At 41.4% G+C, this 21,733-nt stretch overlaps 2 protein-coding genes across 18 annotated transcripts in view; one reads left to right on the forward strand and one right to left on the reverse strand.

Annotated features, from left to right (window-relative positions):
- Positions 1 to 65: 65 nt before the first annotated feature.
- On the reverse strand, positions 66 to 11,676 carry zpld1a (zona pellucida-like domain containing 1a). Its single transcript, XM_084028582.1, has 11 exons — positions 11,425 to 11,676; positions 10,791 to 10,904; positions 10,205 to 10,425; positions 9,465 to 9,646; positions 5,623 to 5,695; positions 5,186 to 5,283; positions 4,595 to 4,675; positions 4,312 to 4,483; positions 1,882 to 1,984; positions 1,446 to 1,475; positions 66 to 1,200 (listed from the first exon to the last, which is right to left on the reverse strand). Exons 2-11 carry the CDS (start codon positions 10,894 to 10,896, stop codon positions 1,025 to 1,027), a joined length of 1,242 nt encoding a protein of 413 aa, XP_083884708.1. The 5' UTR covers positions 10,897 to 10,904; positions 11,425 to 11,676; the 3' UTR covers positions 66 to 1,024.
- A 5,974-nt stretch (positions 11,677 to 17,650) lies between these two features.
- The window catches only part of picalma (phosphatidylinositol binding clathrin assembly protein a), a 31,488-nt gene continuing 27,405 nt past the window's right edge, over positions 17,651 to 21,733 (forward strand). For 14 of the 17 annotated variants that reach the window (XM_084028598.1, XM_084028610.1, XM_084028612.1 and 11 more), the window contains exons 1-2: positions 17,656 to 17,766; positions 17,927 to 18,162. In XM_084028598.1, the coding sequence (XP_083884724.1) occupies positions 18,033 to 18,162 (130 nt within the window). In that variant the 5' untranslated portion in view covers positions 17,656 to 17,766; positions 17,927 to 18,032. Of the gene's footprint in view, positions 17,767 to 17,926; positions 18,163 to 21,733 lie in introns of all 17 variants that reach the window. The other 3 variants (XM_084028607.1, XM_084028608.1, XM_084028609.1) reach the window with 3 other exon arrangements.

A 21,733-nucleotide genomic window follows, 5' to 3' on the forward strand; every position in this document is an offset into this window, starting at 1 on the left:
AACAAAAGATACCCTGGATATGTTGAACTCACACTTGTAGTACAGGGACCTCATGTTCGTGATAACTTTTCTAGTTTTATTACGTCTTACTACATTGTTGTCTCCTGAACGTTGACCATAATTTGCTAGCCATTTTATGAGGAAATGTATACTGTACATTTAGAAATATAACACCGGACAAATTTTAATCACAAGTCAAAGTGCCATATTTGCGATATGCACAATTTTTACATTATAGGAATAGATAATCAATGACATGAACACAGTTTGGGAAACACAATTACATTGGGTACATGTACAAGTTAAACTTAACAATTTTATTGCTGCCACATTGCATAAACTATTTAAAGAGTGGGTGAAGTACATATTTAGGAAGAACAGACCTTTGAAAGACAGTTGATTAATCACAAGACTAGCTTTCTTTTATGTAGCAATATATATTTTTAATTAATATGCATTCCAATTACTATATAAATGTACTTTTAAAAGTCAGATTTATGTCAAGAAAACTTAAAATCTTAACATCCGAGCCTGAGGCTTTCTGTTAGTTCACTTAATCAAAGTTTTTAACTTTTAATTTTATACTGCAGAGCTTCTCTCATTCTCTCACATTTTTTGAACAAGTTCTCATATTTCAGCCTCTCAGCAGGAAGGTTTACCAACAGATTATGCACTATTGTAAAGGACTCCTGGCCTTTTTAAATTAATCTATACCCTGCAATTGAAAGCTGTATAGCTGAGGTATTGAATTGCCCCCACTATGCAGGTCAAAGCTGCATGACAAAAAATTATACACAGATCGAGGCCTAGCCAGCCACATGTTTGAAACACAAAGTACAGAAAAAAAAGTCCCGCTTTACTTCTACACTAATTCACACTGACCTTAACAGTTTTCTAGATCAACATTTAGGTTTTTTTATCCTGTTAAATGACTACATGCACCAACATCATGTAACATCATGTTTTCCCCTCATTATCATTGTTGGTTTTGGAGGAGTGTCTTCAGTGAGTTGGCTTCAAGTGCTCAACTGAAGGCTGGGTTGCGGACTCCAGACAGGATGCTGACAGGAGTGCTTTTGCCTTTGAGCAGTGTGAGGGAGAAGATGAAAAAGCAAACACTCATTACGCCCAGGATGATCACGCCTGAGATGAGCGCACTTGTTACTGTGTTCATCTGAAACACTGGAGCTTTCAGATGGGCTAGAGCGGCAAAAACAAAGAGACAATCACATCAGTTCACATTTCTAAAAACTTTTAAATATGCTCTTCACCTTGAATGAAATATCCCTAATACATAAACAGCTATTAGCGAAGCACAGGATATTTAACACATTTATTTAATGCTTTGTTTTTCTTGTTCCTGAGAAAAATGTCTTTTAAAATCCCTAATTAAAGACAACTCCCCTTTGAAAATGTCATTCAACACAATGTACAGGACTGCTTACCCAGTTGAGAGTTGTTGGTTGGTGTTTCATCTGTTAAAGAAACAAATGGGTAAGGGGTATTTAAAGATAACAAAAATTAAGTATTTTTCTTCACAATGGTGTTTATTTGTTTTTGCTTTTTTGTTGTTGTTTTTTTTGCACAGCACATGGGATGCCTTCAGACGCTCTCTGGCTGTCTAGCTCAGGAAGTTCTCACCATCAGTCATCAACCTTTGGTTTGACACACTATTATACAAATATATCCATTGTGAAAATAATTGGAGATATTAACAACTCATGGAACTGTTGAAAATCATAGCTAAGGAGAAAAAGTTTGAAAGATTAAAAGCTTATGAATTGTGTTTCTGCAGTAACAGTGCTGTTTGGATAATGTGTGGAAGATAAGGGTGGTTGGTGAGAAACAGACATTGAGGGAAAGCAATAACAGAAACTGTACCACTCCGAGTGATGATAGGCCCGGCAGTCAGGACGGCATTGCCAGATGCAGCATTTGATTCCTTTTCCTCTATGGCATCTCTTCTTTTTCTGCTGCCACAGATCTATGAAAAACATACCAAGAGAGATGTGGTAGAATGAGTTACACTTTCTCATGACAAGGTAATCAGTAGACATATATGGTTAATATAATTTTTATGTTTCTGTTTTATAAACTGTAGGTTTGTGCCTTTCTGGGTTCTATATTGTATAGGTGTCTCACACAGGCTACACCCTCTAATATATAAGTAATTATCATTTCAATGTTTTTCACCTGCGAAACAGGGATCTGATGCATCTCTTTCAATCCAGCCAAGAAATGTTGTGTTCAGGAAGGTCTGAGTACTCTGATGTCTTACACAATCACAGCCATTGCCCTAGCAGTTCTTTCTTCCTCCACACGAGAAATGGCGACACAACTGCATCTGAGACCAGGTTATTTTCTCTAGCTCTACAGCATTCCTCCTCTGTATTGGGCATCACAGAGGTAAATCTATTCCCCCAGAAGGAGATAGATAGTGTTCAATCTGCTGTCATGTTGAGAATTTCGCAGAGCCTGTGGTTACATGTTATGTTACTGGGTCGTGGAAGCAAAAGTAAATCTGTTTGCCAACTGACGCAACACCCACTGCCTGTTATGTTTCTCCTTGGCATTACATAAAATAAACACTTGCATGTGTGCCATTGCCAAGAAAGCTACTTTATTCCTTGCCATCTTTCTTCTCCCCTGTGAGAAGGAGTGAGGTGGGAGCAATTCTAATAGCCCCAGGCCACCGATTGATGGTGTGCAGAAATTGGTATGCAGAAATTACTAAAATGATAGGCCCCAGCCCTGGACCTTCCTCCGGTTCTGGCAGGTTCTGTGTTAGGGGGTGGGAGCGACAGGAATGTCAAACCAGGGTTGTCCTGGCTCCTGAGAGGAACAGGCCGAAGGGGGCTGGACTATCTGTACATGAGGGGCAGACCATCCATGTGGCATTTCAGCCCCAGTGAGAGTAAAGTACTGTTGTGTGCAGTTGGGTTTATACTCAAATCTTTCCTGTACTGTACTGTACTCTCACTGTGGTGGCTACCTTATAAAGAAGTTGGTTTGCTGCCGTTAAAACCTTTAGTTGGTCAGTGCGTGTGGTTAGCGCGATGACAGGTCTTCCATTCATAGCCTGTGTGAATGCAATGTTACGACTAGCTCTATAAGGACACTCAGAGCCCTATACCCAGGGGGCATTGCCGCTCCTACGCTGCTCACTGTAGGATAGTTTGCAGGGTGTGCTGCCTTATACACTGTGGGGTCTGCATAGGCAGGTACTTATTGGCTGATCAAGCTTATGCAAATGGTAGAATGCATGCTCATCATTGGAGGAGAGTATTTCCCATAAAGACCAGTAGAGGGATAGAACTAGATATAGAACTATAGTTACAATATCATAATCTTCAAACGTCTAGATGTTTTCTGCTGTGGCCTTCATTCTCAGAGCTCAAGCCATTTATGGACCCGATTTCCCCCAAAATCCAAAGGCTAAGAGTTCTGGTTTCTCGCTATGAGTCCCAACACTCCTGCCAATGGAACAAACCCTGGCATCCATCTTGCTCCTGAAGGCAACTTTCTTCAGTAGGTGCCTCACTGACTGATTGCACTGGTGGGCCACTCAGGTGGCTGCAGTACATAATAATATATTTGCTGTCTCTGTGATGACCGCTAAACCTAGGGCTCTTCCCCTGGAGCTAGCCAAAGACATCAGGACGGGTATAACAACTGCCATGACCCTCACAAATGCTTCTATGGTGGTGTTGTCCAGAATTATGGCATGGAAAAAGATAATGCAGCATAACATCCGGCACCACAGCTCAGCAGCATGGATTATGTCTCACTCTCCTGCAGTGGCAGTTCTATGTGGAGTGATGTTTGGCATAGTCAGAGCCTCCCTGCCCTATTACACATGGAATTTAAGGTTTGTTGACTGGTGTATATTGTCTTGGCTTGTGGACCTTGGTGGACCTTGGTGTCACAGTGAGACTACAGCCTCACCTTCAAGCCAATAGGGACAGCTATTAGACGGCGATGCCTTCACGATATAGAATATTATTTATGTATTGTAACTCCTTGTAACTCTTCTATGCATTTATAAAGTAACAGAAATGGAAATATTCAAGTACAAGTACCTCAACATTTAACTTGAACAATATTTGCGTAAATACTTTTACTTTCTACCATTGGTGACTGATGGGTATGAATTAATGTTTGAAAACTGTGAAATCTGCGGCCTGTTTGTCACATGCTTCCCTCATCAAATGGAACTGGGTGGGATTAAGAGATACTGACGTAATATATGTGTTATATTTTATCCTCAAAGTTTGTCATGGTATGTGTGAAAGTGTCCTTTGATAATCTCACTGGCATGAGCATTGGACAGTCATCTGCTCGACACAGTTTGGTGACACAGTGCAGGAAGACGGTGGACATCTTCTGGTTCTTGTGCTTTACAAAGCGGAATACTTCAAAGGCAAAGCGGCCCATTTGGCTCTTCCCATTTTCAAAGACAGCAGTCTGGGGGTCTTTCTCACAGCTGGCTCAGGAAGGGAAAATCAGAAAAAAATCATTCGAAAGAGTAACAAAAACATGAGAACTAAATAAAAATAATAAATAATAATCACAGATTTGTTCAACTTTGAGTTACCTAAAGAAAAGGTCATAGCGGAGGTCATCGTTGGGGTTTCCAGAGGGTGTGGTGTAACAGTAGTCCATTAGAACATTCCATCTATTTAACATTAAAAATGAGTAAATCCAGAGTGCATGGACTGAAATGCAAGTTATAAAGATAGATATAAATAGACAAAACTATTTATTACATCCCTATCTCCTACAAATAGCATTTATATACACTTTTTTTCTCCAATTATGTTTTGCAGGGAACTTTAAAACATAATACTGGTTGGCATTTTGTATGCCCCCGGATCCCCCTGGAGGATTGCGAGCCCACCCACCATAGTCTCCAAAAATCCTGTAGGAAACACTGGCTGCATCCAAATGCATATTATTTAGGCCTGCGTATTGCTCTACGTAAGTATGGGTGTGGGTAGCTTACACTTTAGTTTACTAATCACATTTTTGCCATTATAGTAATCCAGCATTTTGGCAGAAAACAAACCATATTGGACAGCATATATTGATATTGTTACGTACTTTAAAAAGCTGTAATTTTTGCATACAGTGAATGCAGTCTGTTGGTGATTGAGTCAGACTGAATTGTTAGATGTTGAATGAATACCTTCGATCCAGGCTAGAAGCTTTTACAGCTGCAAACACCCGTGTCTTCAGGGTTAGTCCTGCCATTGGGATGGACAGCTGCTGAATGTATGATGAGTCCTGTGTACAAACCACAACAGCATTTCAACATGTTTGTCTTTAACAGACTTTTTAATTTAATCCTGTTTGGACTTCACTTAAAGTGAATTTAGTCTAACGTTTGACTTGAGTTGAGGATAAATTGAGTCCAATTACAGAATTAAAAGGTAATTTTTGCTGGGGTTTTTTGCTGTCTACTTGGGCTGCATAAAAAGGCTTTCTGAGCTGCAGGTGCAGATCAATAGCTGCAGAGGATTAAATGCTATTTGATACTTGCTGACTTAGTATGACTTTGTCTCAATGCAGCAGCTACTCTGTGCTTCAATTTAACACATTTAGACTCGACTCATGTGAACTTACATTGTAAAGAAGTAGATTCAACGTGCTGATGAAAGTACCATTGCTTTCCTTCACTGAGATCGCAGCTGCTGACCTTCAATAAAAGATAAAGAAAAAAGCTCACCAAAAAAGCTGCAAAAACATGAGGTGATACAAATAGTTAATGTGACATTTGCCTGATGCTGGCTTTTGCTTTTTTTAATCATACAGATATTCTGTTAAGCATTGATGTTGCTTTACTTGCTAATATTAAAATATTAATAAAGAAGAACAAATTTGCAGCAACAACAATACCAGAAGTTGTATTGCTCACATTGCTTTACTGTTGACAGATAGACAGACACATAGTATTTACACCATATCTGAATGATACTGTACAGAGTGTAGATAACCCTTTATAATCATCATATAATGACTTTAAAAGAACCTCTATACCAGGCTTTCGTCAAATTATTTTCAATCAGTTTTTTTTTCTGTCCCGTCTGACAATTTAGGCAAATCGTATGCAAATATGAATATAATTGCATACTTGCATACTATATATATAATATTAAGAGACCACTCCATTTTTTTCTTATATAAGCATCTTTACATTAAATTCAAGTGTCTGTTGAATTCCAACACAGGCACGTCTCATTCTAGTTAATGATAAGGTGATCTCCCGAACCAGATCTTATTTCACAAGAATAAGTATAAAAACATCAAGGACCTCAAGTGACCTCGTGAAGTGCACAAGGAGGACAATTTGAAACAGGCTCCTAGAGGCAGGACTGCAGTTGTGCTAAGCCAGAAAAAAACCTTTCATAAATAAGAAGCAAAGACGAGTCAGGCTGAGGTTTGCAATAGAGGATTGGACCATAGAGGACTGGAGTACGGTCATCTTGTCTGATGAGTCCAAATTTCAGCTTTGCCCAACACCTGGTAATAATGGTTAGACGCAGACCTGGAGAGGCCTACAAGCAACAGTGTCTCACACCCACTGTGAAATTTGGTGGAGGATCATGATGACCTTGGGGGTCCTCAGGAAGGCTGGAATCGGGCAGATTTGTCTTTGTGAAGGATGCTTGAATCAAGCAACGTACAAGGTCATCCTGGAAGAAAAGCTCCTTCACTGCTCTGAAAATGTTCCCCAACACTCGGGATTGGTTCTTCCAGCAGGGCAATGCTCCATGCCACACTGCCAGGTCAATCAAGGTGTGGATGGAGGACCACCAGAACAAGACCCTGTCATGGCTAGCCCAATCTCCAGACTGGAACCCCATTGAAAACCTCTGGAATGTGATCAAGAGGAAGATTGATGATCATAAGCCATCAATCAAACCTGAGCTGATTTAATGTTTGCACCAGGAGTGGCCTAACGTCACCCAAGAGCAATGTGAGAGACCGGTGGAGAGCATGCCAAGATGGCCAGATGACATCTTAATGGCACCAGCTGGAAGTGGGCATAATCACTGGTTTTACAATCTCAGTGACCCTCTTTGCACTAGCAATGAACATGCCGGTCAAGGCAGCCAAACCTGAATGGCACTGGTGTCAAGGCAACCAGTGCTGACTTGGATGGTTGGTTGAGAACAGTTGACAAATCTGGGCTCCCTGGAAGATTAAAGGCCTGGGTCTACAAGCATGGAATCCTCCCAAGAATCCTCTGGCCTCTGCATATCTATGAGGTCCCCATGACGATGGTAGAAGGATTTGAGCAAAGGATAAGCAGCTATCTACGCAGATGGCTGGGATTGCCATGCAGCCTGAGCAACATTGGGCTGTACTGGAACACCAATAACCTCAGGCTCCCCTCCAGAGAGATGCCAAAGTGTCCGGGGCAGGGTTTTTTGTGAGGACAGGGAGGAAGTGGAGGGCAGCGGATGCAGTCCAGCATGCAGAAACTCCACTGAAGCACAAGGCCATTCTTGGGACAGTGGCACAAGGCAGAGCCGAACTTGGAAGTCTAGCAATGGTCCAATATGTCTCTGCCAGCGGAAGGGAGAGGCAGAGGTTGGTGCAGGAGGAGGTGCGAGCTTCAGTCGAGGAAGAGCGAACCAGCAGAGCAGTGACCATGCGGCAGCAGGGCACTTGGATTAAGTGGGAACAGGCGATGGAGTGGAGTGTCATCTGGAAGGATCAAGTTCTTGATTCAGGGGGTCTATGATGTCCTCCCTAGCCCACTCAACCTGTGCATTTGGGGCAAAATAGAAACACCTGCATGTCCCCTGTGTTCCAAGATAGGGACACTGGAACACATCCTGAGCAGCTGCTCCAGGGCGCCGGGTGAGGGCCGGTATCGATGGAGGCACAACCAGGTCCTCAAGTCCATCACTGAAGTGATCAGCAAGGGGATCAAGGGCAGACGACACACCAAGGCCATTCACTTTGTCAAGGAAGGACAAAGGCCGTATATAAAACGCCAAAGAACTGTTCTGCTGGTTTTCTCCCCACAGCCCGAGACTGGGTGATGTCAGTTGACCTTGAGAGGCAGCTGAAAATTCCACCACACATCACCCAGTCCAGATTGAGACCTGACATCATCTTGGTCTCAGAGGCCACGAAACAACTTTTCTTGCTGGAACTGACGGTTTCATGGGAGGAGAGGATGGAGGAGGCTCAAGAAAGGAAGATGGAGAAGCACCAGGAGCTGTTGGATTATTGTCAGAGGAACGAAGACCAGGTGTATGCCAGTGGAGGTGGGCAGTCGGGTGTTTGCCAGTCACTCCCTGAGCAAAGCCTATGGCACACTGGGAATAACAGATGCAAACCAAAGAAGAGCCATAGTCAACAACATGGAGGCAGCCGAAAAAGCCTCCAGATGGCTCTGGTTGAATAGGGGAGAGCAGTGGGTGTAGTAGTATGTCACTTGGACACAGGCCGGGGTCTGATCAGCCTTGGTCGGGTCGCCTGGTCTGTTGTAAGAAACACCCAGTGACTCCAGGTAACAACACTGATGTGTCCAAGTCTGAGCATTTGCAGATGTATTTTGTAACTCAACTTCTTTCCTCAAGTAAAAATGAAAAATTACAGGCTGTGAAATGTGCTCAAATTATAAAGCAAAAAGTATCCCTATGGAGGACATTCCTCGTGACTGTTTTTGTGCAAGGCTAAGCAGTAAGAAGTAGACACATTTGTTTTTAAATGTAGGGAGTAAAAGTGGACAGAAAAATAAATTCTCAAGTACAGATACCTGAAAATCCAAAATTTGAAAAATTTGAAAAATTTGTACAGAAACAAAGTACATGTACTTCCCACCTCTGCAGGAGCAGCCGTGGCATGTGACAGAATTAACTCATCAACATCAGAAAAAGGATGGTTGGATTAAGTGCAGTGGACCTTGAGGCAATCACCTGGCCAGAACTGTCGGAACGCCACTGACCACGATGCTCCTGGCTCTCTGATGTTCGTTTATGAAAATAAAAAAAATAAGACATTTTCCTAATATCAATTTTTTTAATGTTATGATGTTTTGTTATTGCACTACAGTAATGCACTACTGTTTTTTTGTTGTTGTTGTTGTTTTCCTTGTGTAGCAAATGGACGAGTACTGCATTCTATTGTACATCCCTTGGCTGAGGCTGCGGTGTCAACGGGGAGGGGGGGATTGTGGCGAGCGATTGCTGAGCAGTTTGCGATCGGGGACGTACTGCAGTCAGCGTGAGAGAAATCCGACCGGCACCCGCTGCATTTACACTGATAATGTGTCATCATTCATGGCCGTAATACACACTATTACTGCTTTGTACATGTTGTGGAAGTCCCGGTCACGCTGGGAAACTAAATGGCGTCCTGTCCTGGTCAAATAAATAAATGGTTTCCTGACTCTATAGCACCCAACTTGAGTACTTTCAAACAAATTTTAAAGGGAAAATGAGACTTACGAGGCAAGCTGTGTGTTGTTGACCAGGTATTCCAGCGGGTAACTGCAGCTGAACTTGTACAGCAGACCTGGCAAGTAGCTGATGATAGTGGGGGGATCTGGTGTGTCGATATACCCTGATATGTTTCCAATCTGCACCAGTGACAGGTTCCCATAAGCGTTGGGTCCTTGAGCCGTGGAGACCTGAAGCGAACAACATCAGTATGGGTAACACTCCTGGCTCGCTAACTGACACTATATGATACCACCATTTTTAGATTTTTTTTTTTTTTTTTACTTCTCATCCCGGCCTCAAAGATTGAACAGCAGCCCCTTTACCAAGATAATGAATACCGGATAAACACAACTTGTCAACATTAAAATATGGAGACTGAACAGGACAGCTGATAAACTCAAAGATGGTTTTTTTTCTGACTGGGGTGGCTTTTCGCTGTTTCCAGCTTTCGTTTGTAGTTAGTCTGCCTTAGCAAACAATATCTATAAAGATAACTTTTAAAGTCAGAAAATGTCCTTTAACGACATTTTTCAGTGGGAACTGTCTGCAATGCATACCTCCATCATTCTCTACATCTTTTTATGCACTAAATATTTTCTCAAAGCTATTGGTATAAGAATATCTCTGACAGCATAACCATGAAAGTTCAAGCACCAAATCCAACCGAATCATCAATGTCAGTGATCCACACAGTACTTCTCTAAAAATCTGATAAACAAGCAATTATACATTCCTGCTTTTCTTACCACCAAGGTATTGCCACAGGATTCCAGCGTCGCCAGGCTGATACTAAAGATAACTACGGTGGGAAATGTGTTGTTATTGATGAAACCGCGGCAGTGAGCGTCTCCATGGCGAGCATTAAGGGCCAGGTCAGTGTCAGTGTAGCCAGAAAAAAGGACAGGGCAGAAGTTGATCTTGAGGGTGATGGTCTGTACCCCACAGTACACACTGATATCCCTCTCCGCTGCAACACACACACACACACACACACACACACACACACACACACACACACACACACACACACACACACACACACACACACACACACACACACACACACACACACAGAAAGGTTAATACAGACATAAAAATTAGCCACAAGTTATTTTGTTGAAATTAACTGTTTTATCGAAGAGGAGTAATTCTGGATTATAGTCCAAAACCATTATGTTAAATTTTGCTCAAATCAGGAATTGGAAAAATATCATATTTAATTATCTCCTCTTTGGAATATGTGACCAGTTTGAGAAGAACTTTCCTTTAAAGAGACATTCACATATAAATGCAATCCAGTAAGTCTGAAAGAAAAAGTGTTGACATCCTCACCAGGGAATCGGCTGTGGAAGTTGGCATCACAGTTGTATCCATTGAACTGAGCTCCAACTGATAAAGCCTTAGTAAACACTAAAATAATCAAAAATATATGCTCCATTTCTGCACCTGAAACAACGCAAGCATTTGCACTTAATATGAGAAATACAGTCTATGCATTTCATCTATCTCACAGAAAGTGAAATCCATCATATATTTAACTATTTCAGCTGAGAAGAACCCATGCTATGCTTCTACAAGTGTGATTGTTAGAAGCAAAAATGTTGCCAGAAGTGTCAGTTATCTCACACTGTTTACAACTCAGTGTAACATCTTGCCAACCAAAATGCCAACCAAAATCACAGAAGACAAATGCCCCATTGGCAGCTTTGGCAGCAAAGTTATAGGAAATGATGCTGAATAATGTGCTGATAACATTGGTCATTTCATCAAGTATAATAGATAATCTCTGTGTGCATATCTCATTGTTCTGTAAAAACCTCTTATCAGATTATCATTGTCAGTCATCCATACAGAGTTTCAGTCCTAAGGAAACATCTAAATTAATACAAATTGCACCACGTTTGTAGTAAGCATCTCTAGGTCTGACGGCAGACGGTGTTGTGCTACGAGAAGTACAACCACTCACCCTGGTTCCTGGAAGCCAGCGAGTCAGCGGTTCTCCATAAGCTTGGGACAGACGACAGAATGGTCCGCACAGCATCCCTACCCGAACTAGAAACAGGACTTGGGAGCAGGGGGGGAAAAGGGATCTACACATAAGAGATTCATTATTTGAACATATCAACAAAAAAGGGCTGTCCAAAGTGAACATGGGAAAGTCCATCAAAACTGAATGTGTTATACAAATCCTTTCACGTTCACAGAAACATGAGCAGGTTTTGAAGTTTCCCACTCATATCCTTTCGGCCCAATCTGGCTGTGTCACTGCTCACAAATGGTTTGACGCCGCATGAGGTCCAGCAGCGGTGGGGGGGCGAATTATCTTTTCATCGCTCCAGTGGCCCTGCCCTGCTGACTGAGCTGTTCCTTTCTCCCCAGGCCGGTCGGGGATTGCAGAGCACACCACTCTTGGCCCCCAGAATCCACACTCTTCAGGCTTTGTGTGCGGCAGTCCTCAGTCAGCACAGCAGCAGGCAATCTGCTTGGTGTGGCTGCAAGCTGCTGCCAGCCTCCTACCTGATCTCTCAAACTCCCACCACATGAAGCAAAGAAAAAGAATGCAAAGTTCATGGAGTTTCAAGGGATTACCTGGTCCACGCTGTCCCAGCTTCCATATGGACATCAGTATATGTGATTTGCTTGCTACAGTGTGAATCAGACAGAGGGCACACACAGGGATCGTGTGACTATGGAATATGAGATGGAAGTGAAATTGCTGTGGCAGTTTCAAGCAAACTTCTCACTTCAGAATGGAAAACAAAAGAAGCACTTGTTTGGTAACTCTTTTCTAGCCTCACTATCACCAAGAATATTTCACACTAGTTTCAACACAACAGAAAAAAAAATCATACCAAATACTCACAGATGTGGATGTGTGCAAGAGAAATACAAGGCATGCTGCCAGAGTACTATATGCTATTAATCCAAAATCCAGTGGGAAAGCCCTATCAGGTTTTTGTCGAGGAAACGAGTGTGATGCTAACTTCAGTTGCACGGGGACAACTCCTCACCAGTACCAATCTCTTTCTACATTCACAACCAGGACTTTTGTAGCATGGGGAACGAGCTGACAAAACAAACATAAGGCTTCATGCAAATTACAGACTTTGTAAGAACTTGTACAACTGTATTTGAAACAAAAATCAGCACCATTAGTTTCATGTTATGGTTTGGTTGAGATATTTCCAGGTATATTTTTGACATTCCATGCCTCTTGTTACCTGTGTTTTGTGTGACTTCCTATCTTTCTCCCTGCTATTCTGGAGGAACTCATGAGAGCCATACTCATTCCTTAGGAACAACAGCACCCTCTACAGGAAGGCCATGTCAAACTGGCTCGTAACCAGTGAAGAGGAGGGAACTGGTGAGCCGAACCATTTTCTCTGCTTTTTTCTCTTGTTCTCTCACCAAAGCTAAACTCAATCCTCTCCTCTCAGACAAAGACTCTCAGCCACCCAGTACTGGTGGTTTCTGGAGCTGATGAGAGCTTTATTGATTGGCAGTTGGCTAAGAGACTTCAACTAATACTTTTGCCCTTGCCTAAGTCTTTAGAGGCTAAACCTCTGGATGGACGTTTGCTGTGTAAAGTTACTCACCTTCACCATCCTCACTCTACCTGATCCCCGTCTACAGTTCAACCTTGGTAACAGAGAACTGTTGGCGGTCAAGGTGGCTTCGGACGTATGGCGTCACTGTTTGGAGGGAACTGAGCACCCTTTCCTGATTTGGACTGAACCTCACAAGAATCACAAGAACCTGGAATACATCTGGACCGCCAAGCGACTCAATGCCAGACAGGCCAGGTGGGCTCTGTTCTTGGATAGATTTCACACAATTTTCACAAAGATTCTGGCATAAATTCCAGCAACACTGGGCTCAAAAGTTCACATTTTCAGGGATATGCCCTGGTCCCCTGGTTGATGAAACCACTCCCCAACCCTCAGACTCACCCAGAGGTGTTGGAAAAGGTCTCTACAAATACAACCTCTGAAAATAGTTTTATTCTTGCAAAAGTATTGCAGCTTATAGATGACCTCAGCCAAATGCAACATCATCATGAAACGCAGTGTAACACTTCCCGTTCAGCCATCACAACAAGAGGATGTGTGTCCTGACTCACTCCTGGGACCGGACAACAATCCTGACCTACTCCTGAGACCGGGCAACAGACTAGTGGTGCAATTAATTGATCATTTGTCAATATGGGTTTACAGTGTGATTAATTATAGCTTAAAATTAGTCTCAAGAAAGAAATGAAGTTTTAACCGATAACTCTAAGCAGCCTTTCCACCTCCAGTAGTTGGCATCTCTCTTCTGTGTTTGGCGATTTATTTTTTTGCCTCAGATTTGATGTCACACCGTTTCTTTTTTTACTTCAGAATGATTGTTTAATGCATGCTGTGACACTCAATGCTTTTTATGTGCAGTTCCCCTATTCTACCACTAGATGGTGTGCGTAAGCACGGTCAGAGCTGTGCTTATATTTACACATTTCTAAGTACAAGTACAAGTTGATAAATCCCACACTTTGTGTAGGAATGATGGTATGGTATATGTTTGTTCCCTATTGTATTCTAGTTTGTTTTTCATTGCTGTTCCTTTTGGATTTTTCCTTTGCTATTTGCATTCCCTCAGCTTTTTTTTTTTTGTGTTCCCTGTGAGTTTTGATGAAGAGATAAATCATTAATGCTCGCTTTCTGTTTAGTCTCACATATTTGCATTTCATCAACCATGATATCATCTGACTTCATGCATCATTCCTGTAAACTATATAATTTCATTTTTAGGCAATTTGACATTGAAAATACACTACATTAAAGGGGAGGGAGTAAACACGACAAAGTGTGCAAACAACTACAGGGTATGATGTGTGTAATATGTGATACCTTATGTTTATCCTTAGTTGTATTTCTGAAACTGCCCACAGAAATTGCAGTGTGCAAACATTTATCAAACCCTTCATGGGAATTCTGTGACAGGTGTGGTCAGGACACAAATACAGCACTGGGGCAATTATATCCTTTATATTCCTTTTTTTCCAGCTGTTAAGTGCAGCGTTTTTTTTTTCAAGAACTTCATACAGTAAATCCATCATGATAACTTGTGATAATGTGATTATTTTTTACATTTTGTGATAGAAATGTGTAAATGATATCGGAAGATAAAGATAAATAAACATTTACACACATCCTTTGCACATGAAACTGCTTCAAGGCGTGGCAAAAGTGACTGGAGTGAGAAAAAAATGAGTGGAGAAAAAATGTAGAAATATAAAAAATGTTGTTTATTATCATTGGAGTATTTTTCTGACAAACATTCACAGCCATCTGAGGGCCCTCTGGCAGCTCTCTGAGGCCCTCTAGTGGGCCATAGACCCCCTGTTGAAAACCACTGCTTTACATTACATTCACCCTTTCACACACATACTGATGGCAGAGCATACAGGATCTAATCTAGTCCAGTCCGCGATTCGAACCGCCGATCTTCCGATTTGAGGAAGACTCGCTGACACTCAAAACCCATCTTGTCTAGGAATCTCTTTGCTAAATCCTCAGACACACAACATACAGTCTTTATCATTGTTTTCTCATGAACATAAAGTAGTTAGAATTGGCTTTTACTTTGTTCATTTTAGATTTGTACTTTTTCCAGTAACTCATATAAATCACTGGTTGTGCTCATTAGAACAGTGTGACAGTTAACCTGATAAGCAGGAACCCGTTAAATCTTCAAGGCCCTCTTTGATCAGACAGTTAGGTTTGCTATAATAGATACACGCCTCAAGGACAACACCCATACATGTTTCATATTGCATTTCTATAAGTTCACTTCAGAGATAGCTGGCCAGTAAGACTCGCTTGTGTGAAAGTTCAACCTCTATACGGGGCAGTCCCAGCCCAAGAAGATAACATGTGACCAGCACACGGAAACGGGCTCGCCCCCCCCCCCCATGAAATCAGTTAGAATTTTTCAAGAAATGTTTTCTGTTAACAGGTGTCGTTTTAGAATTAAAGATATCAAGGTAAATTAAATCAAGAAGAAAACAAGAAAATATGAGAAATGTATCGAAAGAAACATTCCAGTAGTTCTAATTATAATGTATGTGCAATCATTTATGGGGGAATCAGAACGCTTACCACCCACTTTTTCAAATCCCCCACCAGAATTTTACTGTGTCTAAAGTCAGCGCATTGGTCGATCCACTCCCCACTTTTGTTCATTTCTGAACGTTTCTGATGTGAGATGCTGTTTGAAGTTGCTCATCACACGGATTCTTGCGGGTCGAGTCATTCTTATGTTGACAAATCTCGGAGAAAAGTATAATAAAGTCTTTCACATGACTATCGATCACTGTGTGTGTATCTCTGCCCCAACCGGTCGGTGCTTTTAATTACAATAAAACACAGTAGACTCTTGACAACGTGTTTTTTCCTTTTTCTTTCACCTAGGGTGAGTTGACAAACACTTATAATGTTCGGGGAAACCCTGTTTTTTTATAAATTCAACGAAATTCTGCATTTTACATTTGATTAAAGGTCCCATATTATACTGATTTTCATCAATTTCACACAGCTGTCAGAGGTCCAACAACACTGTATTCAATATGCATTGCCCCAAACCCATCCATGGTCCTGAATTTCAGCTGTCTAAAAGTTGCTCAAATGAGCTCTGCTGAGAACAGGCTGTTTCTGTGCCTGCGCCTTTACATGCTAATGAGCTCCGTCCGTCACGAGAGAGGAGCGGTAGCATGCGCCAGTGTTTATGGTGGTTGTATCGCTATGGCTCGCCTATGTGGCTCAGGTGAAGTTGCTGGGCCCGTGGTTGGGACAGATCCTTTAACGAGGGTCAGGGTCGAGGCAAAGCCAGCTTTGTACTGACCCTTGTTACTGAAGCAGTCTGATGTGAAGTGGTTAACACACACATAGAAGTTAACACGAACCGTAGCCGGTTCTGTTCTTCTGTAGCTGGGACAGAATATAAGCACTTATGTTGATTTGTACAACCAACAACAGAGCAATCTGTGTGCTTATCTCTAAGCGACGACACTGTTATCTCACCGCAGGACACACCGAATTTCACCTCGGTGATGAACGCCCCCTCTCGGATATCTCTTATCATCGCGCAGACGAGTTCGGCCTATGCAAATGACTCCCTTTGTTACGTAATGACAGGAGCTGAATCTGAACAGCCTATAGGAGTGCCATGCAGGAATCACTTGTTTTCCTCATTCTGGGAGTTGGCAGGCTCAGGCAGGACCAGTTTATAGGTGTAGAGACCAGAGAAAAAGTGTTTTTCATATTATGGGACCTTTTTTTAGATTTGCTAAGCCTTGTCTCACCCACTTATGTTGCTTTGGCCCAAATTAGGAAACAAGACGTAGGCCTAAGTGATTATTTTGAGACACCAAGTCAATATATTGAGATTACATCTCATTATATTGAGATACTAAGTCAATATTTTGAGATACCAAGTCAAAATATTGAGATACCAAGTCATTATATTGAGATATTTAGTCATATTTTGAGATACTACATCATTATATTGAAATCTCATATTGACTTAAAGGATCTTTTTTCCATCAGACCGGCGGAAATGGGCTTCCATAATACAGAAAGTCCGTGCACTGCATTTTTCCTTCAAACACCTCAGTCCATTTAAACGCTGATTTAAGCCCAGAAGGTGAGGCGCTGCAAAATACTGGACGGAGTTCAGCCTGGCAGCCAAAGTAGCGAGATCTAGAGCCGCGTCAAGGTAGACACAGTTCAGGGCGACAACATCGGATAAGACCGAGAGGGACATGAGTGGACTCCAAAATAAAGGCTCGAACTCAAACTTATCCCGCAGTCTGTTTAAAAAGATGTGTGATGTGTTGATATGGTGTGGTTACCATGTTTTTTTGTTTTGCTTTTGTGTATTGTGTCTGTTTTTTTTTTATCACAAATAATGCTTTGGGATACTACATAGCTTCATTTAAAGGGAAGGATTATTGGAGACTGAGTTTGAACCGCCCTCCCGACATCACAACTGTATTGATAGTAATTAAGTTATTAATACCAAGTATTCTTGGAATGGGGGTGGGGGGCGGTCATACCATACCATACTAATCATTATCTGCTTTACTTAAAATTTCCTCCATGCAGCTTTTATTGTGGAAAACTCTCCGGAAGTTTTGTCTTTTATTTCTCCCGTCTGTCTATCCAACGTTACGGTATGTGAGACTTGTCAGGGAAAGGGAGAAGAGACCTGGCGTGGAGGATCGGTTATAAGACTGGGTTCGTATCTTACAGTCATGGGGATCTTATGGATGGTTCGTACCGCAGCTGCAGTCAGTGTCTTTAACTCAACTCGTGTGGGATTTTATTTCGCGTTAGGTAGCTAGCCAGCTAGGCTACAGGCGTAATGTAACGTTTACCGTTGTCTCATTATTTCGTGTCTGTCTCTCTGTCTCTTGTCTCAAATGTTGTCAGGTGGCTCAGAGCCTTTGAAGATCGACGCCGTCCACTATACCCAGGCTATTCCGCTGGATTTGGAAAGGTTTCTGTAACGGTGACCGTTTATTTGATCCGATACAGGATGTCTGGACAGAGCATTACAGACAGGATAACCGCCGCTCAGCACAGTGTCACCGGCTCGGCAATTGCCAAAACGGTGTGCAAGGCGACTACACATGAAATAATGGGTCCGAAAAAGAAACATTTGGATTGTAAGTAACCTCTTAATTTATTATTGATGAAGCTTTTATGTTAACCGTTAAATATTTCACTTTGGCTCGGCTTTTTGTAATAAGCTGACGTTAGAATTTGAATGTGTTGTAAGAGGCCTACACATACAAATGCAAGTTAACGTTAACCTAACGGCAACGTTACATGATCTTAATCACGCTGTGGTATTTATTCTACTTTAACAATAAACAGTAGCCGGGCTAACGTGTTGCTGCCTGGTGAGCCAATGACATGGGAATATTGGATGCTTGTTAATGCTAATTTGTTGTAATGCGTAATTTTTCTTTTAAATTAATAACGAAATTCTCCAGACAGCCACATGATTTACATATACGCTCAGGTTAACAGTTTAAGCGAGTAGGAAACTGTCAGGTGTAAAAGAAAAAAAGAATGAAAAGTGAACCTGCTTAGTTGAAACCCAATAACTTGTATTTAAGTTATATGTAAGTCCTATGAATGTTACTTGTTCTGCTAAAACATGCAATGCAGCTGACAGCTATTCCAGTCTACTCCAAAACTAGGCATTGCATTTAAAATAGTAGCTGCCTGATCGGTGGCTTTAAGGAGTCATCTAATTCTGACTTCTCTCCACTAGCAGAGATTCCTCCCATCTTAAACACTTTTTCTGTGAACAAGTGTTTTCAGTTAACACTTTAAGTAATTCAAGCTTGTGAAAATCACAGTGTTGTTTATTTGATCTAAAATGAATTAAATTACATTTTATTTATAGTGTTATATCACAACGAGTATTAGCAGTAGTAGTAATATTAACAGTAGTCATCCATGGTGGCAGGCACAGCCACCTTTTAGATGGTTCAAGCTCCAACCACCTCGATCATGAGCGTGGTCTGCTCTGTGTAAAGTGTCATGTGATAACTTTTGCCGTGATATGACACTATAAATAAAACTGAATTGAACGTGTCGCCTTAGACCAAAAGGCAGCAGTTGATGAGCAGCCTCACAGCGGGCAGGTGGAGCCACAATACGGTGTTTCCATCATCACGCCAGTTAGCAGTCTGCATTGGTCAGGACCTCAGCCGACTCTGCTGGACAAGCCAGACTCCCGGGAGTAATCCTGGAAGGAGTCGAGTTAGCAACAGTAGAGATGCAGATTTTAATTGTGTCATTATAAACACCACAGCAGTCTAGCAGCATAACTAAGAGCTGGTTCAAGGCAAACCTGAGCCAGCCCCAAAGTGTTGTCAAAGAGGAAGGTTTTAAGCCTTCTCTTAAATATGGAAGTAATGTCTGCCTCCCGAACCAGAACTGGAAGATGGTTCCACAGGAGAGGAGGTTGAAACAGCTGTCACTGTATTACTCGAATAAAAGCCATTAAAATGGCACATTGAAATCATGTCTGCGTACCAAGCTAGAAGCAGGTTCTGGGTTCACTTGTTGGGTGCTTCCAGTTTACGTAAGTGGCCCTGGAGGAGCTAGCCAGTAATATCAAGTCCAAGAGAGTATTATTTCTGCGTACGCTGATCTCAATATCAAGCTCATTCTATTTTAATCTCTACACAAGGAACGCATGATTTTTTGGCTGCATCCCATTGGCCAAAAGTTTTGTGCCTGGCTCTGATCTGACTATATAACCAGGAAGTGGTTAGATAAACAAGCTTGTATGAGATACAATCTGCAGTTAATTTTAAAGAAGATACTGATCAGAGAACAAGTTCACATCATGTCCCAGTATGAATATGAGGAAGATGTACTGGGAGAAGTTGAAAGGGCTAGAAGGGGGCTTTTAATGACAAGGTGAGTTTTAGCTAACCTTGACAAACATTTTCAGGTACATTGAGGAATGTTTATTGAATATGTACAGAATGTAAACAAACAAACTCACAATATCTAAAAAATAAAATTGTTTTGTAAAGTAGGTGACAGCTGTTGTCAATGGAAAATTACATTTAGTGACACTGGTGGTCCTTGAGGAGTCCTAACATTATAAAAGGCATACATGTTATGCGTTTTAAATTGTTCTTGAGAATGATGCATACTCAGGCTACAAATATGCGCTTGCATTAGGACTGCATTTTCAAAGTGTATGCCATCATAACTGCATCACTTAAAGCTAAAAAAAAAAGAAATCTGTGTAGGTCAGCAATTCTAGTGTTTGATGAGTACTTTGTCAGGCTTCTTATCTTATCACAATTTTTTTTCTTCATATCAGTCGATATCAATATATATCACGATAAAAATCACTTTTTGCTTAAATATTTTCTGTTAAGTTTTAAGCTTCTTGTTTTACTCCTAAGTGAGATTAGGGTAAGGGATTCATTTTATGTCATTAACGTAATAATCGCTCCTTCCATGTTTTGACAACACGAACAGCCAATGATAATGAGAACAGTGCCGTGTGGAAAATGACTGGAATAGAGTTACAGCCATGCAAGTTAGGTTGACGCATAGAGCAGATTATTGTGATAAGATTTTTTTCCCATATTGCCCAGCCCAAGGTCAAAGTAATGCACATACATGGCACATTGGGTCTCAGTTTCATTTGATGTGATCATTTGTGGCCCTACAGGTTAATGCTGAATCTATGTATTACTCATCTTTCATCATCATCTTTTTCCTTTCTGTTGTTTTTTATCAAAGGATGTTCCATCTTACATTAAGCAACATAACTTCATAGCACTTTGGTCCACAAACGGCAATCATGCAGTGCACCAACCATGCAAATTAGTCATTGCAGTTTATTTGAATAGCAGTCATCAGTCAGCCTGTTGGATACATGATATATGCTTCTCAATAACATGCCTGTTCTACACAGAGATATTTATATTTCAGTATTCTTGTGACAGCACTTTTCTTTTACATTAACTGGCTTAGCAATCAGTATATAACCATATGTTGCAGGAAGTTAGGAATCCACTTCCACTTTACTCATATTTTTAGCGAGGAGAGCCATGTTTGGTGTGTTTTTAATTACTACACCTTCAGCTGATGGAGAATATAGTAATGAAGCCATGTCCAGTCCACCATGCTTATTCCAGTCAACGAGATGGCAAGTAACTTTTTATAGAACTGTTGAAATCAAGCCTCTGCTTTAGGTAATACAGACCCATGCCAAGCAGGAATCTCACTTAGGTTTAAGGTATCTCAAGAGGATTGTGTCAAAAGCATCGGTTTACAAATGCGGGTAGGCCAAGGCGAGGAGGGTGAGATTGTTTCTAAAAAAAATAAATAAATAAAATAATTGAATACTATTTTCAGCATTCGAATAGAACATATTTTTTTTTACTATTCAAATTATATTTGATTTGCGAGGATCATTCCAACAGCCCTAGTGCACTTATGTTTTCTGACCAGCTGGATATTGCCCTGATGTGTGTCACTGCCATTCTTGTGCCCCTCTTGTCTGGATTTCAGGTGAGACATGCACTTTATTGGATATATACACTGGACTAGAGTTCACATTCTTTAACACTGGCATGCTAGATAAACGGGCACATCACTTAAAAGAGACTGCAGTAACCAAACTGGGGATAAGTGAAGGGTGAACAAATCAACATCTGCAACACTGTATTGAGTACTTGCAGTGTTCTCTCA

Source organism: Eutrigla gurnardus (assembly GCF_963514095.1).
Source record: "Eutrigla gurnardus genome assembly, chromosome: 15".
In the NCBI taxonomy this organism is placed as follows: Eukaryota; Metazoa; Chordata; class Actinopteri; order Perciformes; family Triglidae; genus Eutrigla; species Eutrigla gurnardus.

Bases quoted from the DNA above. Each gene is read 5' to 3' on its own strand.
- zpld1a (XM_084028582.1), bottom strand. From the start codon at position 10,896: ATGGAGCATATATTTTTGATTATTTTAGTGTTTACTAAGGCTTTATCA. The intron at 10,426-10,790 runs GTGAGGATGTCA...TGTGTGTTGCAG, and splicing joins CTTCCACAGCCGATTCCCTG to CGGAGAGGGATATCAGTGTG. The intron at 1,476-1,881 runs GTACAGTTTCTG...TTTCTTTAACAG, and splicing joins GCCTATCATCACTCGGAGTG to ATGAAACACCAACCAACAAC.